The sequence below is a fragment of the Liolophura sinensis genome, chromosome 1 (assembly GCF_032854445.1).
Source record: "Liolophura sinensis isolate JHLJ2023 chromosome 1, CUHK_Ljap_v2, whole genome shotgun sequence".
Classification (NCBI taxonomy): domain Eukaryota; kingdom Metazoa; phylum Mollusca; class Polyplacophora; order Chitonida; family Chitonidae; genus Liolophura; species Liolophura sinensis.
The window spans coordinates 48,792,786-48,815,254 of NC_088295.1; the positions used below are offsets into that span (position 1 = coordinate 48,792,786).

General features: G+C 37.6%; 3 protein-coding genes across 3 annotated transcripts in view; 2 read left to right on the forward strand and 1 right to left on the reverse strand.

Moving 5' to 3' along the window:
- The first annotated feature begins 1,616 nt into the window (after positions 1 to 1,616).
- Positions 1,617 to 12,310, forward strand: LOC135461697 (cysteine and histidine-rich domain-containing protein 1-like). Its single transcript, XM_064738896.1, has 10 exons — positions 1,617 to 1,682; position 3,375; positions 4,644 to 4,750; positions 5,524 to 5,601; positions 6,203 to 6,368; positions 7,223 to 7,284; positions 8,499 to 8,569; positions 9,037 to 9,139; positions 9,834 to 10,022; positions 10,454 to 12,310. Exons 1-10 carry the CDS (start codon positions 1,617 to 1,619, stop codon positions 10,640 to 10,642), a joined length of 1,032 nt encoding a protein of 343 aa, XP_064594966.1. The 3' UTR covers positions 10,643 to 12,310.
- A 136-nt stretch (positions 12,311 to 12,446) lies between these two features.
- Positions 12,447 to 18,677, reverse strand: LOC135461696 (mitochondrial import inner membrane translocase subunit Tim13-B-like). Its single transcript, XM_064738895.1, has 3 exons — positions 18,481 to 18,677; positions 15,048 to 15,116; positions 12,447 to 14,096 (listed from the first exon to the last, which is right to left on the reverse strand). Exons 1-3 carry the CDS (start codon positions 18,592 to 18,594, stop codon positions 14,001 to 14,003), a joined length of 279 nt encoding a protein of 92 aa, XP_064594965.1. The 5' UTR covers positions 18,595 to 18,677; the 3' UTR covers positions 12,447 to 14,000.
- Positions 18,678 to 18,941: 264 nt separating this feature from the next.
- LOC135461955 (protein dopey-1-like) overlaps positions 18,942 to 22,469 on the forward strand; it is a 44,843-nt gene continuing 41,315 nt past the window's right edge. Inside the window, 1 exon segment of the mRNA XM_064739259.1 lies at positions 18,942 to 19,073. The gene's annotated coding sequence lies outside the window, so the exon portion shown is untranslated.

A 22,469-nucleotide genomic window follows, 5' to 3' on the forward strand; every position in this document is an offset into this window, starting at 1 on the left:
AGGGTTGAGGGGACACCTATGGGCCCCGAAAGCTTGGGGATGCTAGATTACCCGATGGAGATGCTCTGAAATCTTTTAACGTTTTTGTTTTTTTATTCTTTTCAGAGATCCACTGGAGTTTGGGATGTGCTGAACAGTCTATAGTGTACATATATGTGGATGGGCATTCATTTTGTTGGTCATCATTAAATTGGTTCGACTTTACTTTGGATTTATTTTATTTTTTATTTACTTTTTTCAGTGTTTTTTTTTTTGTTTTCTTGTTTGATGAAATGTGGTACCAGCCATACTGCTTCTTATGCCACTGTGCTGTAGGCCACATGTACTGGCCTAATGATGTTGGCAGTGTAGGATATCGATACCTTTTGTTTGTAAACAGATTAGTCTTGTAAGCCATAACATTATTATACGCCTACGCCAACAGGCGGAGCATATTATGTTATAGCGATTTTCGTCTCTCTGCCCATTCGTCCATATCCGTGTCCGAGCTATAACTCCAAAAGTTTTCAACATGGAGTATTAGCTTTTGGTGGATATATATAGATACACAGACGACAATGTGTTGCTACTCACGTTTGTCCATTTTCGTGGCTGTCGTGGTAACCAGATAGCCATTTTCCCTATATATATGGCCTACCACATAAGTAGATATGATTTCAGGTCTGGGCTATAATTCCAACTGTTTTCTGTGTAGAGTTTTAATCTTTGGTGATAACGTACATAATCAGATGATGATGTGTTGTGACTCACAGTTGTTCATTTTCGCTGTTTTCATGGTAACCAGATAGCCATGTTTCCTATGTATAATGCTAGTACATAAATAGACACAATTTTATATCTGGGCTGTAACTCTTAATAGTTTTCTACATACAGTTTTAATTTTCGGTGGATACACGCATGTAGATATACAGATAATGATGTGTCGTGACTCACATTTGTCTACTTTCGCAGTTATCATGGTAACCAGATACAGCCATTTTCCTGATATATACGATATAAATAGATACAATTTCGTGTCTGCGCTACAACTCTTCCACGCCAAGTTTTAATTTTTGGTGGATAAATAGATACACAGAGGACGATGTGTCACAACTTACATTTGTCCATTTTCGTGGTTGTTCATGGTAACCGGGGTAGCTGTTTTCCTCATATATACTAAAAAAATGGATACAATTTCATGTCTGGGCTATAACTCCAACCGCGTTCCGCATAAAGTTTTCATTCGTGGTGGACACATTTGTTGACTTGCGCGGTTGTCGTGGTAACCACATACCTATCTTCAACACCCATGAAGATCCCCCTGGTGGATTATACTCATCAAAATTCTGCTGGTATTATTTTGTACATTTCTAACAAATGCATTTGTTTGGGCGTATGTTGTGTTCACCTAAACTCTTGTTGTGGAATATCCCAAATAATTAACTGATTTACTTGAATTCCTCAGCTTTGTCATGGTAGGGCAAGATCTGCTGCATGGCTTGGCCGTGCTACAGCTTAAATCCATTTGGATTGTAAAAGGTTGTAGGAATCGAAATATCGCGAAGGGTCGATCACGTTTTACTTAGGCCATTCTGGTTGTGACGTTTGAGAGTTAGAATTGCGTTGAAAGAAACAACATGGCTTTACTTCAATGTTACAACAAGGGCTGTGGACAGAAATATGACCCAAACGAAACAAAGACGGTAAGTTATAGGTGCTGTGCGCGTGCGATCGGAGAATAACATCGCGATAGTGATAACGAAAACTGGTCATTTGATATGCTACGACATTGGTCAGTTACTGATGACAGTGATGTGGGATCCCGGGAGAACTTTTGTGAGGCCACAAGATCTCCATAATATTTCTTTTACCTCTCCATATAGTGTGGGTAGACTAAAATAACATTGAACGTCCAACTCGGCTGGTATCCAGACGAGCCAGGTTATTATATAGATAGTTTAATTAAATTAACGTCCGCATCGGGAGCAGTAGATCCAGGATCAAGCCTGGATCGAGTCACACAAAAGACCTTAAAAGAGGAAGTTGTAACTTGCTCGCTTGGTGTTCAGCATGAAGGGGATAATGCAACGACTGGTTGACCCGTATCAGAATAATGTCTCGGGCGGGGCAGCTTACTTGCCTTCGGTAAGATGTCTGAGTGAAGCAGCACTAGATAAAAGAGCGGTGGATATCTGTCCTGCAACAAGGAGGCACATTACATGCACTCTAAGGATTCCTTCGTCGTCATATTACTGAAAAATTGTTAAGTACAACGTTAAATCCCAAGCACTCAATCACTTAAATTAAACGTTGAGATCCATTTTCAACAATTTCTGATATTTACCTGCTTCAACGTTTAATCGTTGAATTCCGAAACACAGTAGGTCCAGTGATGATTCATCTGTCATCATGGATGTAAAATAGAAAGAACAATTTGCCCAGTCAGTCGAGTAAGGAAAATTAATTCTAAAGGCTCCAATCAAGGCTTGCGGCTGTCATGTGCACGTCCGCTACATTATCCTTGTTTTCTACCCGTGGTCTCAGATACAGTGCGGACTTGGGTACACGCGATGAGTCAGGCATGCTCACCGCAATTTTTAAGAGAGAAAAGTGAACACTTTATCAGATTCATGGCATATAACTAGTTTGAAATGGATTTGAGTGTATGAGTGATTGAGTACTTGATCATTTTCTCTTCAATCCTGTACAGAAATTGGCGTGTGCTTCTGTTTTAGAGTGGATTTACAGGCTCGCTTTGTTCCGCAAAGTGCCTTGCAGAAGGGATGCATTTTTAAATTCAACAATTAAACATTGAGACAGATAAATATCAGAAATTGTTGAAAATAGACCTCAACGTTTAATTTAATTCAACTATTAATAAGTCACCTAGAACATTCAATCTACCTAGTCCGAGATTGACATCGAATGTGGCAAAGTTTTGTTGGACTAAGGATCATCCCAAACCAATGTCTGAGCATGCTCCATTTAAAAACCTGATGCACTGGCAGTGGCAGTATGTCACATTAATTGTTTGAGACAAAAATTATCGATCAAATATCTCTCCATGGCCTAAAGTTTGCAGATGCTTATTTCCTTATCTTTTAGTCTGTCGATTTTTTGCACTGTCAACATGTTATTTCCCAGGCTGGGTGGTTCTGAGATTTCCTGTTGTTGCTAAAAGTAACATATTACACTGACAGCCTTGACATATTTGATAGGGGCAGGCAACAACATTTTCAGGTTTTTAAATGGTGTGTCCTGATGTTGGTTTGGAGCCATCCTTGGCCGAACAGAATTTTTGCTAATTTTGACCGATTTTATGCAGAGTTGTAAAGCTTATGGTGCTGTTTTTTGTTTGTTATTGACCCTTTCATATGGTCGTTCACAGTGAAAAGGGTATCAGGTTAATTTGTTTGACAGGAAAGTCATACAAGACGAATCCTTCAAAATCCTGAGTCAGCTCATACAGTGGCTGAAATCAATCTGGGAATCTAATATGGGCCGGCCTAAAGACAAAAATAACAGGCTGGATGGGTATAAAGACTGGATTGGAGAAGGGCCACTGCACTGTTTGCTCTGTCAGATTTGGACACATTACTCAAACAGAATGGCTCCTGAATAGAGCAGTGGTACGGGCAATGTTCCGGTCAAAGAAATAGACCTGAAAACAAAGCACTACTTCTTCATATAACATATATTGCTGGATAGCTTGAAATGTGATTAATATTTTGACTTTGTAATTAATATTTTGGTGATAAATGTCCAAACAGCAGATATCAAGTATGTCTATCTTTTGGTCTTTATGCCGGTCCTGGCTTCTCATTCCCGTCTTTAGGCCAGTGCCTGTAATATTTATGCTCCATACGATGTATGTCCCCATCCAACTGAAATCTTTCCGATTGCCATCTGAACATGTTTTGGATTTTACTGCAGCTTTCACACTGTAGCTCTCCGTCAATCATCATATGAAAATGGAGAGTTGTAGTACTGTATCTAATCTAAATGTGTGTGTAGTTTGATGTGTGTCATCTTTTGGAGCTTGGTTATAACATATCTGAGCTTATGTGCATGTAATAATTTAATGCATGTATTTGATTAAGGTTTATGACCGTGCGTGGTGAAGAATTCCTTTATCGTGAGTGGAGGAAGCTGTGCTGGCCATACAATGGTCACAGCATCTTGATCCAAAAGCCGAATCATGTTTCTATACTTTGTGAACGTTGTGCATATCAGGAAGGAGAATGTTGAGTTTTGTTTATTTTCGAAATAAAGCATTTTTCCAATGCAGAACTGTACTTCATGGTTTTCTACGAGTCTTGAGCTGCCACTAATTTTCCAATATACAACGTTTGAAGAAACTTTTAATATAGAAAACTTTAATTATTTCTTGAGTAGGCCTTTTTCATATTTTGTGCAAACCTGTGTCATTAATGTATCCGCTCAAATAATATGGATGCCTGCAGTCTAAACTTATCATGTTGAAAGAATGAAGCATGATCACAAATGAAATATGGCAGTTATGTACAATACAGTCTTCTTAAATAATGTTCCTATTTTCTTACTATAATATGTATTTTCTGCTACTTTCTAAGCAACATTGTCTGTGTAATGTATCTCAAGCTGTATTTATAAAATATTTACTCAAATAATTTCTCTGTCTGCAGATTCTTGCAAGTTCCATCCTGGGGGTCCCATATTTCATGATGCTCTCAAAGGATGGTCGTGCTGTAAAAAGCGCAGCACAGACTTCTCAGAGTTTTTGAGTATTCCTGTAAGTATAGGAGACATGAGCATGCGTACTGTAATGACAAAAACCTGATGCAGTATCAAGGTTCAGCAATGACATGATTACTTACAAGATTTGATTTATTTATTTATTTATTTATTTATTTATTTGATTAGTGTTTTATGTCGTACACAAGAATATTTCACTTATATGATGGCGGCAGGCATTATGGTGGAAAGAAACTGGGCAGAGCGAAGGGGAGATCCAAAGGTTGCTGGCAGACCTTCCCACTTACAGCCGGAGAGGAAGAAGGCATGAACTTGAAATCTTAGTAACCTCATTGGTGAGAGGCTCCATTGGTCATTACGATTTGAAGATTTGACAAAGGTCACTGAACTCATCTCGCACAAAGACACTTCAAGATCTACATGTGACTTGAGACGAGGAACCTACATTGACGTCTTGGTTTAATAGCCATGTTGTAATTGTCTCCCTCTGCTTTCAGGATGTCATGATGGCCATGTGGTTCTGGATGAACATTAATTTTGACAGACGTTAACCTTTGCGTTATAAGTTTACCATTAAACAATCAGAAATTTGGTCCATCACAAAGTTATTCATTTTTCCTGATTTCTGAGTTCTGTTGGTCTTAATTGGGTTGTTTGAAATTTGTTAGGAAGGCAGCATGATATTCTACGGGAAAAATGAAAATTTCAGCACCAAAATAATATAACATTTCTTTTGGCTGTATCAAGGCATTTTTGTGGGGAAATTTTTATGTCATTTTAAATAAGCTTTTGTAATCTTTTGCATTTAAGGGTTGCTTAAAAGGTAAACACAATAATGTGAAACCACCGGCAGAACCCTCTAAACAAGAATCAAAAGATGAAAAGGAGGTAAGTACATATGTATCATTATTATACCCAAGCGGTCGTCAGTCGCACCCTCATCACCACTTGTCTCTGCGCTCTTGACCAGAATTTCAAATTTTCATCACTATCAAACTCATGCATGCCCAAAGTTTAGACAATTTCCATTATTTTAATACCAAACATTGACCTGTGCACAAAATATGACTGGATGGCAGTGAAAAAAGACTTTACAGAATTACATTTGTCCCTTCCGAAAAATTGAAAATGCTGTAAATAGGGTACTGATTCTGTAAGTTTTGTGATCAGGTAATGTCAGGATTATCTCCCCTCACTATGATAACAACAGAAACTTAGCAGTTGTTGCAACTGGAGTCAGTTCACACTAGCATTGTCGAAAAAATGAAGATGGTTGGCCCAGGAAATTTTAAGTTTTTTCATCATTTTCTCTTGGTTTTATTTTGAAAAAAGGATTTGAAATTTTTCAAAAACCTCTTCAATTAGTTTATACCTCAGTCCTTTCCATGAACACTAGAAATGATGCTGTTTAGTAATGTTAAAAAAGGCATCAAGCCTGAAGCCAGCAAACAAAATGGCTTGTTATGTCTATTTCTATTTTTGTGTTTAGGTAGTTGTTAGTGTACCCAAAAAGGAGGTTCGGCCCCCTAATAACGCTACAGAGAGACCATCGGTCAATGAACCAATGATTGAGCTAAAGAAAACTGTGGGAGCCACGTTAAAACAGGCCTTGGAGAAACAGATGAATGACCTCAGTTTACAAGGGGAGAGCAACGGTATGTCTGGTAGGATTGACTGCCGTTACACATAAAAAAAAATATGGCTGCTTCAGTTAAGTTGTATGCATGACATGGTATGTGTGGTACATGAGAAGTTGTATGTATAAGATAGTTTGTGTGGTACTGGTACAGGAAAAGTGGCATGTTTACAATGTTTACGGTGTCAGCAATGACGCCTCTTATAATATGAGGATTTTTGACACCATGTATTTGTGTATCCTATCATTGAGTAACCATGAAACAAAGTTATCCTGCAAAGACCCATATTCACAACCCAATGAAGGGAGATAACCTACTCTGCTGACACATTTGACATTGGCAGCAGGATACGAGAATATACACATACCCCATGTGACTGTTGTTGTCCAATAATAAGCAGAGTATTTTGTCTGATGCGTGATAGCATGTGTTATGTGAGAAGTGGTATTAGCAAACCGATGTGAATTATGCATTGCACGTGTGATGCCTGTACTGTGCAGTGATAATGATACAAGAGGTGGGGAATTTCATTATAGGAAAAACTTGTACTTGACTGATGTTTAGAAATGAAGATTGCATGTATAAATTTAGGAATAAATCCATATACTGTTATATGATTATTAAGTGTTACTGTGCAAAAAAATCAACATGTGTACATGTATGTCAAAATTGGGTGTGACTTGTGAAACCAGAAATCTGGAAATTAAAATGAAAGCTGAAATTAAAATGAAGGCATTGCATACCAGTCTCAACTAAAAGGTAGTATACTGATAAAAAATTTAGGTTGCCTCACAACTTTAAGAATAGGTCCCATCATCCTGATGGTGGTAAAAATCTTTTGTATTTAGCGACTGTACTGATTTGTCTTTCAGAAAAACCTTCCACAGGAGAGATAACAATTGGGACAACATGTAAAAACAATGCATGTGGTAAGGTAAGCCGTCTCCTGTGTATAATATCATCCATTTATTGTGTCACTAGTATATGATAATCAGAGTTTGTGTATTTTTAAGAAAAACCCTACATCTCACTTTACATGCACTATCAAAACATTCTCTGATCGAGTCTTAATGGCTCACTGGTAGGATGGAATTCAACCATATTGTGTGTGCCTGATTACTGTTATACGTTCATCTTATTCGATTGTTGATGAATGCCATACGCAAAAATATTTCACTGATACAGTGATGGTTAATTACTGATTAACTTTTCTCACGTGTGATTTACAAGTACACGGATGCACACCTTGGTGGTGCAAGGTAAGAAGAGCTCATTGAACGTTACACTTGAATGTCTGGAATTACTGTATTTCACGTATTAACAAATTTTGCGTTGTTCTGTTTGATTCATCCACCTTATAGGTTCACTGAAGAATTTTTCGAGATTAATTTGTTAATAGAAAAACTTTAGTGTTGGCGTCAACAGTTTCATTTAAGGCCTTCATGTGCTTCTGAAAATTGTTTATGCAGGATTGACATGAAATACAGTAGATTCATTGTCTTGAATTGTTGTTATAAGTAACTTTCAAAAGATAGGATCACGTTGGCGTACAAGATAGAGTGTTTGCTTTGCTAGTGGAAGTGCCAAGATAATTGTTTCAATTTTTAATTGATAGATCATCGGTTCAACCCTGAACCAAGTCATTATCACACTTAAGGCTTTATTATCTGTAACCTAGGAACAACATTTACTTCCCTTGGAGCTGCTCTAAAGAGGAATTGGCCCAGTGCTGTTCAGCCTGGTGTCACTGTAATGTTAGTGTGTTGAGGGGTCATGTCTGGTGTCTTCAGCATGGCATTACAGTGTGGCAGCACTATAAATATGGTTGCACTGATATAGGCCTTGGGCCACTTTCACAAAACTTTGTAAGCCACATTTCTTGTAACTGTTTTGTCATAAAAGATGATGTCTAGGTTATAGTGCCATAAGGTGACTTCATTTACAAGAAAAGCCATGAAAAATTTATTAACAAAGTTTTGTGAAAGCGACCCCTGCTACTGGGAGACACATTTAGGTCATCTGAATCGTGTTGAAAGCAACATAAAACAATGATCAGACAAACACCATAGGAACAGCATTCGGTAGATCATGACAGGTACATAACATGATTAGCTGACACAGTTTCTCCTTGTCATTCTGTTTTTACAGACATATCAGGGTGAAAGTAGCAACTCTGAAGACTGTGTTTATCACCCCGGCACTCCAGTGTTTCATGAAGGGTCAGTTGAAATGTTTATACCACATTCCTTCTTAACAATGTTCTTGTGTTAGATATACATTGTATTGTATTATGACTTCTTCCCTGGTGGTAAGAGGGAAGGTCTATCAGCGAAGTGGCCTGTGTCCAGTTTCCTCCCATCTTAACGTTAGCTGCTATCTAAGTTAGAACTGTTAAAATTTATTTGTGCAACAAGACATGATTTGTCATGTCTTGCGATATGTTTATTTAGTCCTTATTTATATTTTCTCATTGCTGTATTTCTGATTTGTGTGTGTTAATTTTTTTTATGTTTTCTTCTTTCACATTTTCTTTATGAAGCAGTTGAAAAATTGTGGAAATAAATCTGAAGCATATTTTTTCATTTATCTTTAATAACTTTTGCTATTTATATTTGTTGTGGAAATACCGGGGTGTAGTATTTGCTTTCATCTTTGTGACAAATGTCGAACACTTTGTGTTTTCAAGGTTGAAGTTCTGGTCTTGCTGTCAGAAGAGGACAACAGAATTTGACACATTTCTTCAGCAAGTGGGCTGTAAGATTGGTCAACACGTTTGGATAAAAGCAGAAGTAAGCAATAGTTTTCTGGACTCATTAATAACTGGGTGCATTCTTACATGCATTTGGGGTAACCCTTTGTTGAACAGCATTTTGCCAAACCCAACATCAGAGCAATCTGGAACTAAATTGTCTAATAATTGTACTCCAGAACTATTTAATGACTCATTTAGTGAGTTCCCAAGGTTTCTTCTAATCGACAGTGAAATATTCTTGAGTGTGGTGTAAGAGACGGCTGTTTGCATGTTTGTGATCATATGTGATCATTGTGATCTATGCTATATAACACACATACCCATCCAAATGATTCAGTGATCATTAAATAGGACTCCATTGCATAGAAACAATGAATAGAAACAACTCATCACTCTGAATGTGCAGATTAGAGTTGAGTACATGCAGGACTAATGGTTAGAGAATTTGTCTCCAGAGAGTTGAGAGACGCTGGGTTCAAACCCGAGTCGAGTCGTACCAAAGACTTTGAAAAATGGCACTTCACTGTAAGTCATCAAATTAAGGATTTCAATATTTGGTATTGAACAGAAGTTTGCATTCATGTCTCCCACAATCTAGCTCTTTGGGAGCCTTGTTACCATGTTAATTATGTGGTTGGGTAATTTGGAAAATTGGCATTTCGTATCCTGTGCGAACATAAAAATTATTTCCAGGCTTGCAGTAACTGAAGTGTCATGACGTTTCTTTGTAGAACCCTGGCCAGAAGAAGACGTGTCGATATGACTGGCATCAGACTGGGTCAACGGTCAACATCTCGGTGTACTCTAAACTGGCGATACCTGACCGCTGTCGTATAGAAGCCAACAGGGTCTCCTGCTCAGTCTACATTGTATTTGAGGGAGGGAAAAGTCTTTTTGAACAGAAATTTATACTTTGTGGGGTGGGTAGCTGTACAGCATTTTGTTAAGACATGTTTGTGAAAAGGAATGTTGAGATCATGAAAAATAATTCTGACAGTTGTAGTCTTACTTGATACTGATTTTCTTCATCTTATGGTAGCTTTGAAATGTTTGCTAACTAATAGTAAAGTAACTTAGGTGAAATACAGCGTTTATGTGTTTTTTTATGAAGCGTTAACTTACAGAAAGTTTCTTTTGGGACTAGTCACATAGACTTAAGATATAGACCTGAACTCACTTCTTGCAACATATAACACTAAAAAATCTTTGCAAATATTTTTAATTTATGAAACTACAAGCAATCTTTCATTGTCGGAAAACTAATCGGTCAGCAGAGTACTTGTAAGAGTTTAATAATTTTTTGTATATTTTTCAAATATAATTTTAAGTGTTTTTTTCACCCTTCTTTCAGGTCATTGACCCCACAAAGAGTAATGTGAAAATGGCTGGAACCAAAGTGGAAATCAACTTAATCAAGGCAGAATTATTTCATTGGCCTGACTTGGTCTCAGCTATTGTATCTGACCAATCAGAATCCGGGAACTCATTGGCAGGCAGCAGTCCCAACAATGTTCAAAATCTGCAGTCGGCAGGCTTCTGAGAGTGGCTAGCGAATCTCATCATTTTCATCTTATTTAGTGTCACAGTTTTGTAATCTATGTCAATGTTTTCTCCATGGACCTGTTATTCTATAAAGGGTAAAAGTGCAAAAAAAAAAAAATGTTATTTGAGACAACATCTATTTGTTGGCAACATTTCTCTCTCAGGTAATAACATTTTAAGGTTACCATACAGTTGTCCCGACATTGTCAAAGAAACTTCTGTTATACTCAAGGACATTTCACTTATACAACGGCAGCCAGCATTATGGTGGGAGGTAACTGAACAGAGCCTGGAGGAAACCCACGATCATCCACAGGTTGCTGGCAAACCTTCCCATGTACAACCAGACAAGAAGCCAGCATGTGCTATGCTCGAACTCACAGCGTCTGCCTTGCTGAGTGGTTCCCGTGTCCCGTGCTGGCACGCGATTAAACCACTCGGCCATGGAGGTCTTCCGCTGTAAACATGCATGGTCACATATTATTTTAGTGTGGAGAACCTCATTGACAATGTAGTAGATATCTTGTAGTCATTTTCTTACCTGTGCATGCACTGTGATATTAATGGGAAAAAATGGGGGGGAAGGGATGTACATTGTAATTTGACTGTTGTAAATTTGTGGTTTAAAAAAAGGTAGTCAAAAAGAAAATTGCCGTAACAGTCTCTCTTATTCAGTAAAGGAGCGTTGCCAAATATCGTTCGGGAACCAGTCTCTTTAAGGATATCTCCACATACAGAGAGCTATTAACGTTTTAGAGTGTGAATGCCAGCCCCCAGTCACAATGATTACTGACCTAGAGTAAATTCATGCATCCTCGACAAACATGCGACTGCTGGGGTATCATGGCTATCGCCTACATGTATGGAATGGTTCCAACTTAATAATTGGTGGCTCCTGTTCATCAAGCTTGTTTCCATTGCTTTGAGCTAATGTTCCTGTTTTGTGAGTTGAATTGGTCTTAGGTGCTTACCTTTAAGTTGTTAGGAGACGAGATACGGGTTCAAATCCCAGCTTTGACGCAGAGAATTTGAAGATTCTCTCACTCTCACTGTTCACGAGGCCTTGGTGACAATGAGAGGTAAAAAGATGCTCATATAGCCATTTGCTCAGTCTAGCATTCATTGAGACCACTATTGTCTTTCGCCAATATGGTGTGTATAGCTATGTGTGACTCATGAGAATGGTGGAAAGAACTTGCGAAAGGTTGATGGTTTTCCCCCAGACAATCAGGATTTGTCAACCCGTATAATGACTGTTTTTATACAAGTGCAAAAGTCTTGAATAGGTCAATCAGTCAAAAATATGAGAAGTGATTTTATTATATCTGGGGATCAGAATCATGATAAAACACATAAAACATGTAAAATAACATTTTTATTGCCATGTGCAGTTTTTAAAAAAAGACTCGTATGGAGAGGAGATAAAATTGGATTTGTACATTTCCTTTGCCAGGAAAAAAAAGCTGTGGGTTTCTGCTTATTTTGATGGCAAGACACTGAATTAGTGTTGTTGTAAAGTGAATATGTATTGTACATCTGAATCATAGTTGTTCTTTATTAGGCACTGTTTGGTGAAGAAAAATTAATAAACCTCTAAATGAATGCGAACCGTATGATTTGGTTGCACCATACATGTTGTCAAATTAATAAAAATTATTTCTGATAATTATTGTAGTTCTCGTAGTGCTCTGTCCACATTTGTTATCCCCTACTACAGTAGAATATGAAAGTGTATCTATGACTTACCCACTCTGATCAAGGATATCACTATATTTATGCTTGCCTTTAAATGGCTAGGGTACAAGAGGTGTGTGTTCAAACCCGGCCCTGGACAAGAAATTTGTTGATTTTCCTATGAAAATAATAGGTCCATGATGTTTGCATCGCCTGTTTCACAGTCTAACATTCGTTAAACATATGACTTGTCATCCAATAATATGACATGCATATCTGAACTCCAGGTGTCATAAAGTTTGTCAGTAACTTGCCAAAGGTGAATGGTTTACCTTAGCATCATATAAGTGAAAAAAATTGTTGTGTTAAACAACAATCAAATCCGTAACTAAATATTGGCATTTTACTCCTAGTCAGTAGTCGTCCAATAAATATTAAAATCAGATTCCAGGTTACATATATATATATATAAAAACTTTTATTCCACTGCTAACAAATTTCCCAGAAATCTCAGACGTCATCTGCACTGTCTTGACAACGAAACAGTAAAGATAAACAATTCACAATTCATTTGAATTAATTTGTTACGCTTCATGAATTATTTCTTCACACATTTACCCAGATGAAAACAAAGCTCAAAAACCTACACTTCTCTCACACTATTAAATGTTGCATGCATATTTCCATGTAAATATTCAATTCTAAAACATCCCTCTTAGCAGTATGTGAACAAATTCTAGAAGTTGCCCATCAGTTGATCAATTTTATAACATCCTTTGAGCAGCCATAAATTTTTTTTTTTTACTTTTTTTAACATGGGTCATTCACTTTGTGGAGAGAGTGAAAGAGAACACTGATTTTTAATGGGAATCTGCAGCCTTTGCAAATATGCACTTGTTTTGATTTGGTTGATGTGAGTAACAATATCCAGCCTCACAGGGCTGGCCTTCGTATTTTAATAGGATGGGACCAGATGTCCCCCTACCAACACATCCTCCATAGTGCCCATCTTTAATGCATAAATGTAATAAAGAGGCAATACAATTCTCCTGCATACATTTTCAAGATTTTAAGTCATTACACTAACGGTAGCTTACATGTACAATGTATGGAGTATTTTAACAGAACACAGCTGCTATTGAAACACACCAACATGTAGAATAAGCTGAGCGTGGGGATAATGTTTGAATATTCTAGGGTTTGATGTTTTGTCTTTTTTCTACATAATAAATAGGCTTTTAAAAACGGAGGGCACATATAATCTTCACTGAATCCACATCAGTCATCAAACATTCTAGGATATCATGCTTAGATGCACACCTATTTATCTTTAGTTACCATGACAACCATGGGGTATTTACAGGTAATTCTACTGTATTTCACGACAGTTCATTCTTAGTGATTCATAAGATATCAGGCCTTCAAATTTGAGGCGTTCCATCACACTCCCACACCTATTGCACTCCTGACACGAAGTCCAGGAGTGTTAGTAAGACGCACCCTAACAAAAGGAGAGATCTGCACTGTTACTTCCCTTTGACCAAGTTAAAGCATTACAGACGACTTCTAGTCATACACAGCAGTGACTCCACTCTTGTCACTCACTCTTGCAATTCACTCTCCAGTCTCACAGGCAATCGGGTAAAATGCCAATTTAATAAAGGATCTATGTTCCGCAAACATTATCCATGTCTCTCTCTCTGAAGCCTGTTACTGTATGCCCGGGATACTAGATTCCATGCATCCATATAACGATCCATGCACATGGCCACACATTTCTGACAAATAAAAAACAGAGATACACATGATTACTTTTTAATTATTTCTTTCTTTCTTTCTTTACGTTGATTGGGGTTTTTGTACGGTAATCATACTGAAAGGTGTTTATATTGTTCAATATCATGATGTTCACAGGTTGAAAAATCTCACTGACCAGAGTACAAAGCAAACACCCATCACACTGAGAAGTATATTATCAAAGACAGGTGAAAATGTTTGGTTGTTCTGCTCATTTTAAGCAATCAAAAGAAAAATCATGATCTTAGATCGAGCCGAGGTCATCACAGAGGCAATTTTAAGTCATGCGAGTGTTCATAATTTCAGACAAATAAATTAATGATTTTTGTACTTCAACTACTTTCATGTTGTTTTATTTTGGCTTTATATGGAATCTAATGCATTTCACACCTTTAAAACATAATTAAAGACGTTAATTTTTGTCCCGGTGTGGAAGACCTCAAAATGTCTAACATTTTGACCCCTAGAGGAGAAAACTAATACCAAATTAAATATTTAATAAACTAATGAACAAAAAGTCTTTGTTGCACGTTTACGCTGCTCGCTGCAGTTTGATTAATCCTATGAGATGAGTAATTGAAGGTAGGAACTGAGCCAGTGTGCTTGACCAAATCCTGAACAGGATTGACCCAATGCCTTTCTCACAAATTGAATTTTCATGACTCTCCTGCTTCCCATGGTGGCAAATGGCGAAAAACGGTGATCTCTGATGTAGCCTTACATGTGTATACACAAATTTGCCGAAGATCACTAGTCTGGTTATGATATATGTATATGTCACAGGTGGAAAACTTGACCACTATAACTTGCCTACTGTTTGCAGTTTCAGTTTCCTTCATCCATAATAACAATAATATAACAGCCGTCACTGTATAAGTAAAAAATTTAAACATTCAATCAATTACGAACCAAATGAAAACTCAGCTACATACCTGTTCTGAACTGTCCAGTGATGTTCCAGGCTTGTGAATACACTTCTTAAAACATTTTTCTGACATTTTCTGTGAAAATAAAATAGAGAGTGAAATAATCTGTGTTAATCTTGCCACTTCTAAAACATCATTTAATGCAGATAAAAATAAAAAAGAACAATCAGGATTTGGGATTTAGAGAATGGATAAGATCTAAGTGTGATTTGCACCTCCTACACTCTATTGTCTTCCAGGTGATTATCTTGTTGTATCTAGGTGAACCCTTGTATTATGATTTAATTAACCTGGCTCATCAGTTTCACAAGTACTGTTTTATACAAACTTGGACATGAGAAGGAAGATCAAATGTCTTTTTCGCTGACTACACCTTAATAATTTCTGGGAGGCTCACAAGTGAAGTCATGTATGAAGTTTAAATAATAACTGTTCTTACTAGTTTTTGGATGTAGGGCTTTCAAGCGCAAAATATGGATAAATCCTGACCACATGAAAGCAGGTCAAAGGTCAGTAAAATATTGTCTGACGATGTTTATATTCGATAGAGTTTCTACTAGGCTGGTGAGGTACAAGTTCACAAAACTTAATTAACAAACATAGGAATTGTTTGTCAAGATATTTTGGAAATGGATGGACGTACAGGACTTTGACAAGACTCTGGTCAAAGTTGGTTGAGGTGCAAGTAGTAGTGTTAGGGCTATCCTATATACCAGGATGACAGACCAGATGGGTATAAAGACTGGATTTGAGATCGGTCAGTTACACATAAATGACACTAAAACCACAGAAATTACTGCCTGGACATTTATTAACCCAATGGAGAAAAAAACAACAACAACATTTCAAGCTGTTCAGAAATGTAAAAAGAAAAATAGCTAGGTCTTTTTCTTGGATCGGACTAAAGATCACGAGCACAACTGCTCTATTCAGGAGCTGTGTTGTCCGAGACAAGCGATCAAATCTGGCAGGGTAAACTGGGCCTTCCCTTGCCAGCATTCGTGGTTGTTTGTCTTTCATCCAATCCAAGAAACAGGCAGGATATTAAAATAAATAGCAACACACTGTTTATTTCTGGATAGCACGAAATGTGCTCTTTTGGATTCTCTTATGCTGATAGATGACCACACGGTTATTTTTGTGTTACGGTCACTGATGTGTAGCCAACCTGTCCCTCTCAAATGCATTCATTATACCTACGTTGTCTGTATTCTAGCCTTTAGGTTCCCCCCCCCCCCCCCACTTAATGTTGCCTGAAATGCATGTATAACTATGTTTTATGTGATCTGACAGTGTTTCAGATACTTCTGACTTGACAAAAATGACATTCATGGAGTTGTCTCCCATCATTCACAGTGCCATGTATGTAGGTACTGTCACATGCTTGGCTGAATATGGACACAGATACCCATTACAACTTTCGTTTTTTGGGAGGGACGAATGTAATTCTGTGTATTTTAGTGTGTAAAGTCTTTTTTTGCTGCCAGCCTGCGGTTTTTGGTGTACAGGTGTATGCATGGTATTATTATGATGGAAATTGTCTAAGCTTTGGGCAGGTATGAGTTTTATCTATTTATTTAATTGATTGGTGTCTTACGCCATACTCAAGAATATTTCACTTATATGACGGCGGCCAGCATTATGGTGGGGGTATGAGTTTTAATGCTGAAAGTTTGAAATTCTGGGTGAGAGGACACAAGGAGACAGGTGGTGATAAGGCTGCGAGTGACGTCCCCTTGGCTTTGCGAGGCACCCCTCCCAGCTGCCAGCATAGAAAGGTCCAGATGTTGACGGTCAACCTCTGTCAAGATTTTTATGGCTTCTTTCTCACAGGCTTGGCCAGGTATGCACCAAAGCTTATTGGCCACGGAATGTTTGGGACTGAGCTACAGCGCTAAAAGTTAACACTGTCGCTTATAGAAAATTATGGGGGTCTGTGGCCATATACATAGGCCCCTACACATCTGCTCCCTTATACAGGGTTCTTGCTCTTCTGTCCACGTCAAATTCAATGACTTTTTATGACCATTTATGGACAAATTCCATGACATTTCCATGACCTTTTCCATACAATACCAATCAAATAAATGATGGCAGTCCACTTTAAGGGAGGAAGTTCCATTGAACCTTTCAAATTCAGCCAGTATGGCAACTTTAGTAAAAACAATTCTTTATAACAGTATCATCTGGACCATCATCTATGTTATGAAACTGAAAAGGAACGAACGCCACAACATACATCAGTTATGTCCCATCAGAAGTTTTAATTGTAGACTATATTGTCAAAATACGAGTAGTGAAAGTCAAGTAGTGATGTCAAACGTTTCTCGGCAAAGTTTGCAGTTTGCGTCAGTGGGCTTCTTCGTCCTCTTGATCCATTTGCCGTATGAGCTGCCTGACATCCACCAAGATTGCAAAGAGCATTTAACGGGCATGTTTTCTTCGCCGGAGACTGACCTGGTTACCGCCTGCACAGTTGACAGACAAGTAAACAATATGGCGCTCACATATGGTATTCCGAGTGAATCCGGATCAAACAGAAGCAGGAGGACAAGCACTCGGGACTGACTCGGGACCATCATACAATACTTTTATCTACTATGAAAATGAGGCTGTCTTAACAGCATTCTAGTCCACCTTCACGGGCCAAAAATATAGCGCTCTCTCGCAAATTCACGAAGAGTTTTGAACAGGAAAAAAGTACAAAAGTTATCTCCCCTATCAAAGTTCTATAACTTTGGGTTTATAGCTATTTTTTACATGAACATCGGTCACCCAAATGAATGTAGGGTAAAACATACATATTTTTCTTGTTTTAGCACCAGAACTGAATTTCCCCCATGACCTCTAAAATAAACCCATGACTTTGTACAACATCCCATGACTTTTCTAGGCCTGGAGATAAATATAAAATTCCATGACTTTTCCAGGATTTTTAATGATTGCGGGAACCCTGCTTATTTCATTAAATTTCCCAGGGTATTTGAAACAAATCTATATGTGACTTACAAGCCATATCGAGCGGAAAGCTATTTGTGAGGATATGCACTGTGTAGTATTTTATTTCATCATTTTCCAGTGATGAAATATGTCCTAGACAATGTCCATGTACAAAGATTAGGATAAAACAGTTAATTTCCTCCTTCAACTTTCATGTTTTAATGAATGTTATGATGAAACTTCTTTCACACATTAACCAAAGTCAAATATTCAGACTCGGATCTTTTGCCGCCTTGACTGCTTGCTTAGTTCGTGTATTCTTGAGGACAAATCACGACGTACTTCTTTACCGTTGATATGCGAACAGATATGGCGTTTTGTTGTTAGCAAAACTGCATGAAATGTGCACATGTCCTATCTCTAATTATGTCTAAAATCACTAACAGTAACACCGAGTGACACTGGCAGTGGCAATGACAGCCATGATGAAAGCTCGTACCTGAAGTAACTCTTGTGCATTTGCTAATGCTATCTGTTGCTTTACTTGATCCATCAGCTGATCTCTCTGCGCAGAGCTCATCGACGATCCACCTGGAGGTTGATTGAAATCCATCTTTTCTCTTCTCAAAGACTTAACAACAAAAGTTTTGTGACACTGACACAAGCAGAAGGGAACAACTGACCGCACGTGTTGCTCGCTAAACATCCGCCAGGTGGCGTTCGGACCTACCAAAAACAGAAGACTGTAAATAAATCTATGCACGTAAAATAGGGTCATTCTGATAATTGATCTGATGAAATATTTACACTCTCAAAATGCAAAAGAAATGTTTATTTGGTATTAGCGTTCATGATTAGTGTTTAGTTTAGTACATCTTTTAGTTCTCCGTTCAGAGACATTGATGCCGTCTGCTTAGTTGTTTTGAGACCCTTGAAAGGAGAGTGTATTGATCTCCGAACAAAATGTCATCTGATTCACAAGCAGGCGACAGTTAGCAAATCCCGTTAAAATGGTAATCAGTGACTGACAGTTCAATGGAATATCGGTTTTAATTGGAACCCAATGCTGTCGTTATTGGTGTAAAGTGCAGGGTAAGAAATACGTATTAGACCTCCTGATAAGCTTGTGTTGGTCAAAGATACACGTAGCTGAACAACAACAACAACACGTAGTGTCCACACGTACATCCGCAGGCGTGTACATGTATGACAAAACCGTTGTCTTGTGAATGTTACAGTATGTGAGAACCTCTATACTCATTCGTTCAATGGTTCGTGTCAATCAAATTCATATACTGTTCCTTAGAGCGATTCGTGGAGGAAACGGGCTCTAAAGCCAAAACAGGGCATGAAATAAATGTCGAGGTCGAAACTGCCAAAATCACACATAGTTTAGGCCTATAAGTTTAAGGAAGTAAAATGAAAGTGGCCATTGATGTTTTCTTACATAGGCATACGTGAGGACAGAAAGTTTTCTTTGACACTTTAAGCAATCCACTGAGCAATTAAGTTGAGTGTAAGTCAGTAAATAAATGTATAAAATGTTGAACATAATTATGTTGAATGGCTATATGTCAACAGTTATATCAAATGTTGACTGTGGTATTAGTTTGCTGATAAATGTATTTATTTATTTATTTCCTAAAAATGTCAACAAGTAAAATTCAGGAAGGAACCTGGTAAGTGCTATAATCAAAACATGACAAGTGTGTTATAACATATAAAATAACAAAGATGACAATAAACATCTAAATTCTGAATATTAACACATCTAATCCAAGTACAACCTAATGCTAGTCTTAAAAGCCAGTCCTGAGGTAAAAATATCATTACCAGTGCCTTTTTTGTTTCATAATATGTATTGCTTAAGAACTGGATCAAAGTAAGGAGACCATTGATATGTTTCACCTCAAGTCACTGTGTAAGTTCTACACCTTAAAAATATTGACAGCAGCAGGGTAAAAGATAGGACATACAGTTAAATGCAGGTATGCTTTACCTTTAGCCCCAAGTCTATCGTCTTTATTCATGCCATTGATCTTGAAGTCTGGAAGGTGTTATGTATTCATAAAATATTTCTGGTTTGAAAGCAGGGTTACCAAGTATCAAGCACACCACTAATATCTTAGATATGAAATTATTTGGGTACAGACTTACTTAAAAGTAACAGTTTGGGTACAGAATCATTGGAATTGCCAACCATGCCAACGGCTATTTGGCGGCTCTCTCTAGTCCTTAGCCTGAGGTTAACTAAGTCATTAGACTAGCAAAATAAGTCATGTTTGCATTTCAGGAGGCCACTTTTTTAATCTCAAATGTAGCAGAATCTTGACGTACTGCAGACCTGGGTACTAATTTTCACTTTTGGTATATTATGACTTAACCTAACGGTAGCATGTTCACTGTACTACATATTAGTTTGACCATGTTTAATGAAATTCCTTCTGCAATGACTTGTCACTTTGTCACGAAACCTTCGAGAAAGTCAAAGGACTACATAAATAGTGTTATTTTGAAATGTTACTAAGTGACCATCTATCCATTGCAGCTATGTTTTGGTGAGTGTATTAGGGTAGCTTGAAATTCGAATGTGGCCAAGGCCGTATCTAGAAAAATATTAAAGGCTCTGATCCCAAACTTTAATAGTAACATTCTGATCGTGCATGAACAAATTTCGAAACTGCAACTCAAAATGATGCTTCCTAAGAGCTTTTAAGTGTGTAAATGAAAGCAACTTGTATGAAAACTTAACTTTTTATTGGTAAACCACCAAGTTCTTGTTTAATTTACTAGTTAGTTTTAATACAGCTTCTTTAGTTTGGGCGGCCAACAGTTTGGGAGCCCAAATGTTTTCCAGAACTGAAGTGACTCTAGATATGGTCCTGGTGGCTTACTAGAGGCAGGAAAATACTACTTGATGCTGACTGTCAAAGAGTAAAATCTTTGAATTTTATTAGACAAATGATAGTCGCTTTGATTATTCTTATGTATGAAATACATACGAGTTTCATTTTGTTAAAGTGAACATAAAGTCAGCCACTAATGCTGAATTAATGAATAAATTAATACTCAGAGTAAATTGTCTGCCAGTGCCATATCTCTAATGCTAAACTTCATCTTCTCAGCTTTCAAATCTTAATGGAATTTATTATACATATTTCTCTGTGATAACTGTGTCCTATATCAGTTTTTCTCTGTTTATATGATGGCAGACTTTATGTTCACTTTAAGGAATTAAGTACCTGTATTAAGATATACAAGCATGTAACAAAGGAGTACTTTGATTAGTGTTAACAAATTTATGTGCACATATAAATGATAGGGTAAGATGCCTGTACGAACATCAGAATAAGTTAACTTGTGTTTATCCAGTACTGAGCTGTTTTAGAATCGTTGTTTGCTGTGACACCAGCCTTTCTGAAGTGTTCTTATATTGTTAGATGATTGTAAATCACTTCAGACATGGGACTGGTGTCACGTTGACACATGATAGACAAAAATAACCAACTCAGTTATGTTCGGTTGACATATGATAGACAGGTGTTAAAAGTAACCAGCTGAGTCATGTTGACACATGATAGTGTTAATAGTAACAGGCTCAGTTGATTTCATATTGACACATGATAGATAGCGTCAACATTAAATCAATTATGAAGTGTTGACAATTAAATGATGGGCAGAAGGTTTTTCAATTAGCCAGCTCAGTTAAGTTATGATGACACATGATAGACAGGTTTTAAAGTTAACCGGTTACATGTACATGTACACTGTAGTTACTTCCTGTTGAAACACGGCCCTGACAGACAAGTGTTAAAATTAACCAGCTCAGTTGTCACATTGACACACATGATAGACATATGTTGAAACTTCCCCGGTTTCAGTGGAAGGAAGTAAAATCCCAATAAAAAAATCAGAGAATTTAGTACTACATGTAATCTCAGTAAGGTAAGAAATTTATAACACATTAAACATCAACCATTTACATATATGTACAAGTAGCAGTAATAGAATGAAAAGAAAAATGAAACCAACAGACATGCACAAGTAATTTAGTGTCCTCATTGCAGTTTTTGATTTTGGATTTCTTTTCAAAGAATACAAGATGTAACATTTATAGCATGTCACACGATCATTATAGATTATAACCTCTGTAAGTAGAGGGGAGGGATCTTTGTTGCAAAAGCAGTCTTCAGTATGTCGTTCCAGGCTGTCAAGCCTTTTATCTGCGACATTATAAATGTCACAGTTTAATCTCAGACTGGAGTGGCATGCGGAGTCCATCGTACAACATCTGGCAGCATATGTTTCAGGGTGCTACTATTCGATTGAAAGGAGCCTCCATGGTCGAGCTGGTTATAGTGCCAGGAGCATCTCACCAATGCAATCGCTGTGAGACCAGCTCGTACTGGCTTGCTCTCTGGCTGTACCTGGGAAGGTCTGCCAGCAACCAGCAGGCTCAAGTGAAATATTCTTGAGTATAGTGTAACA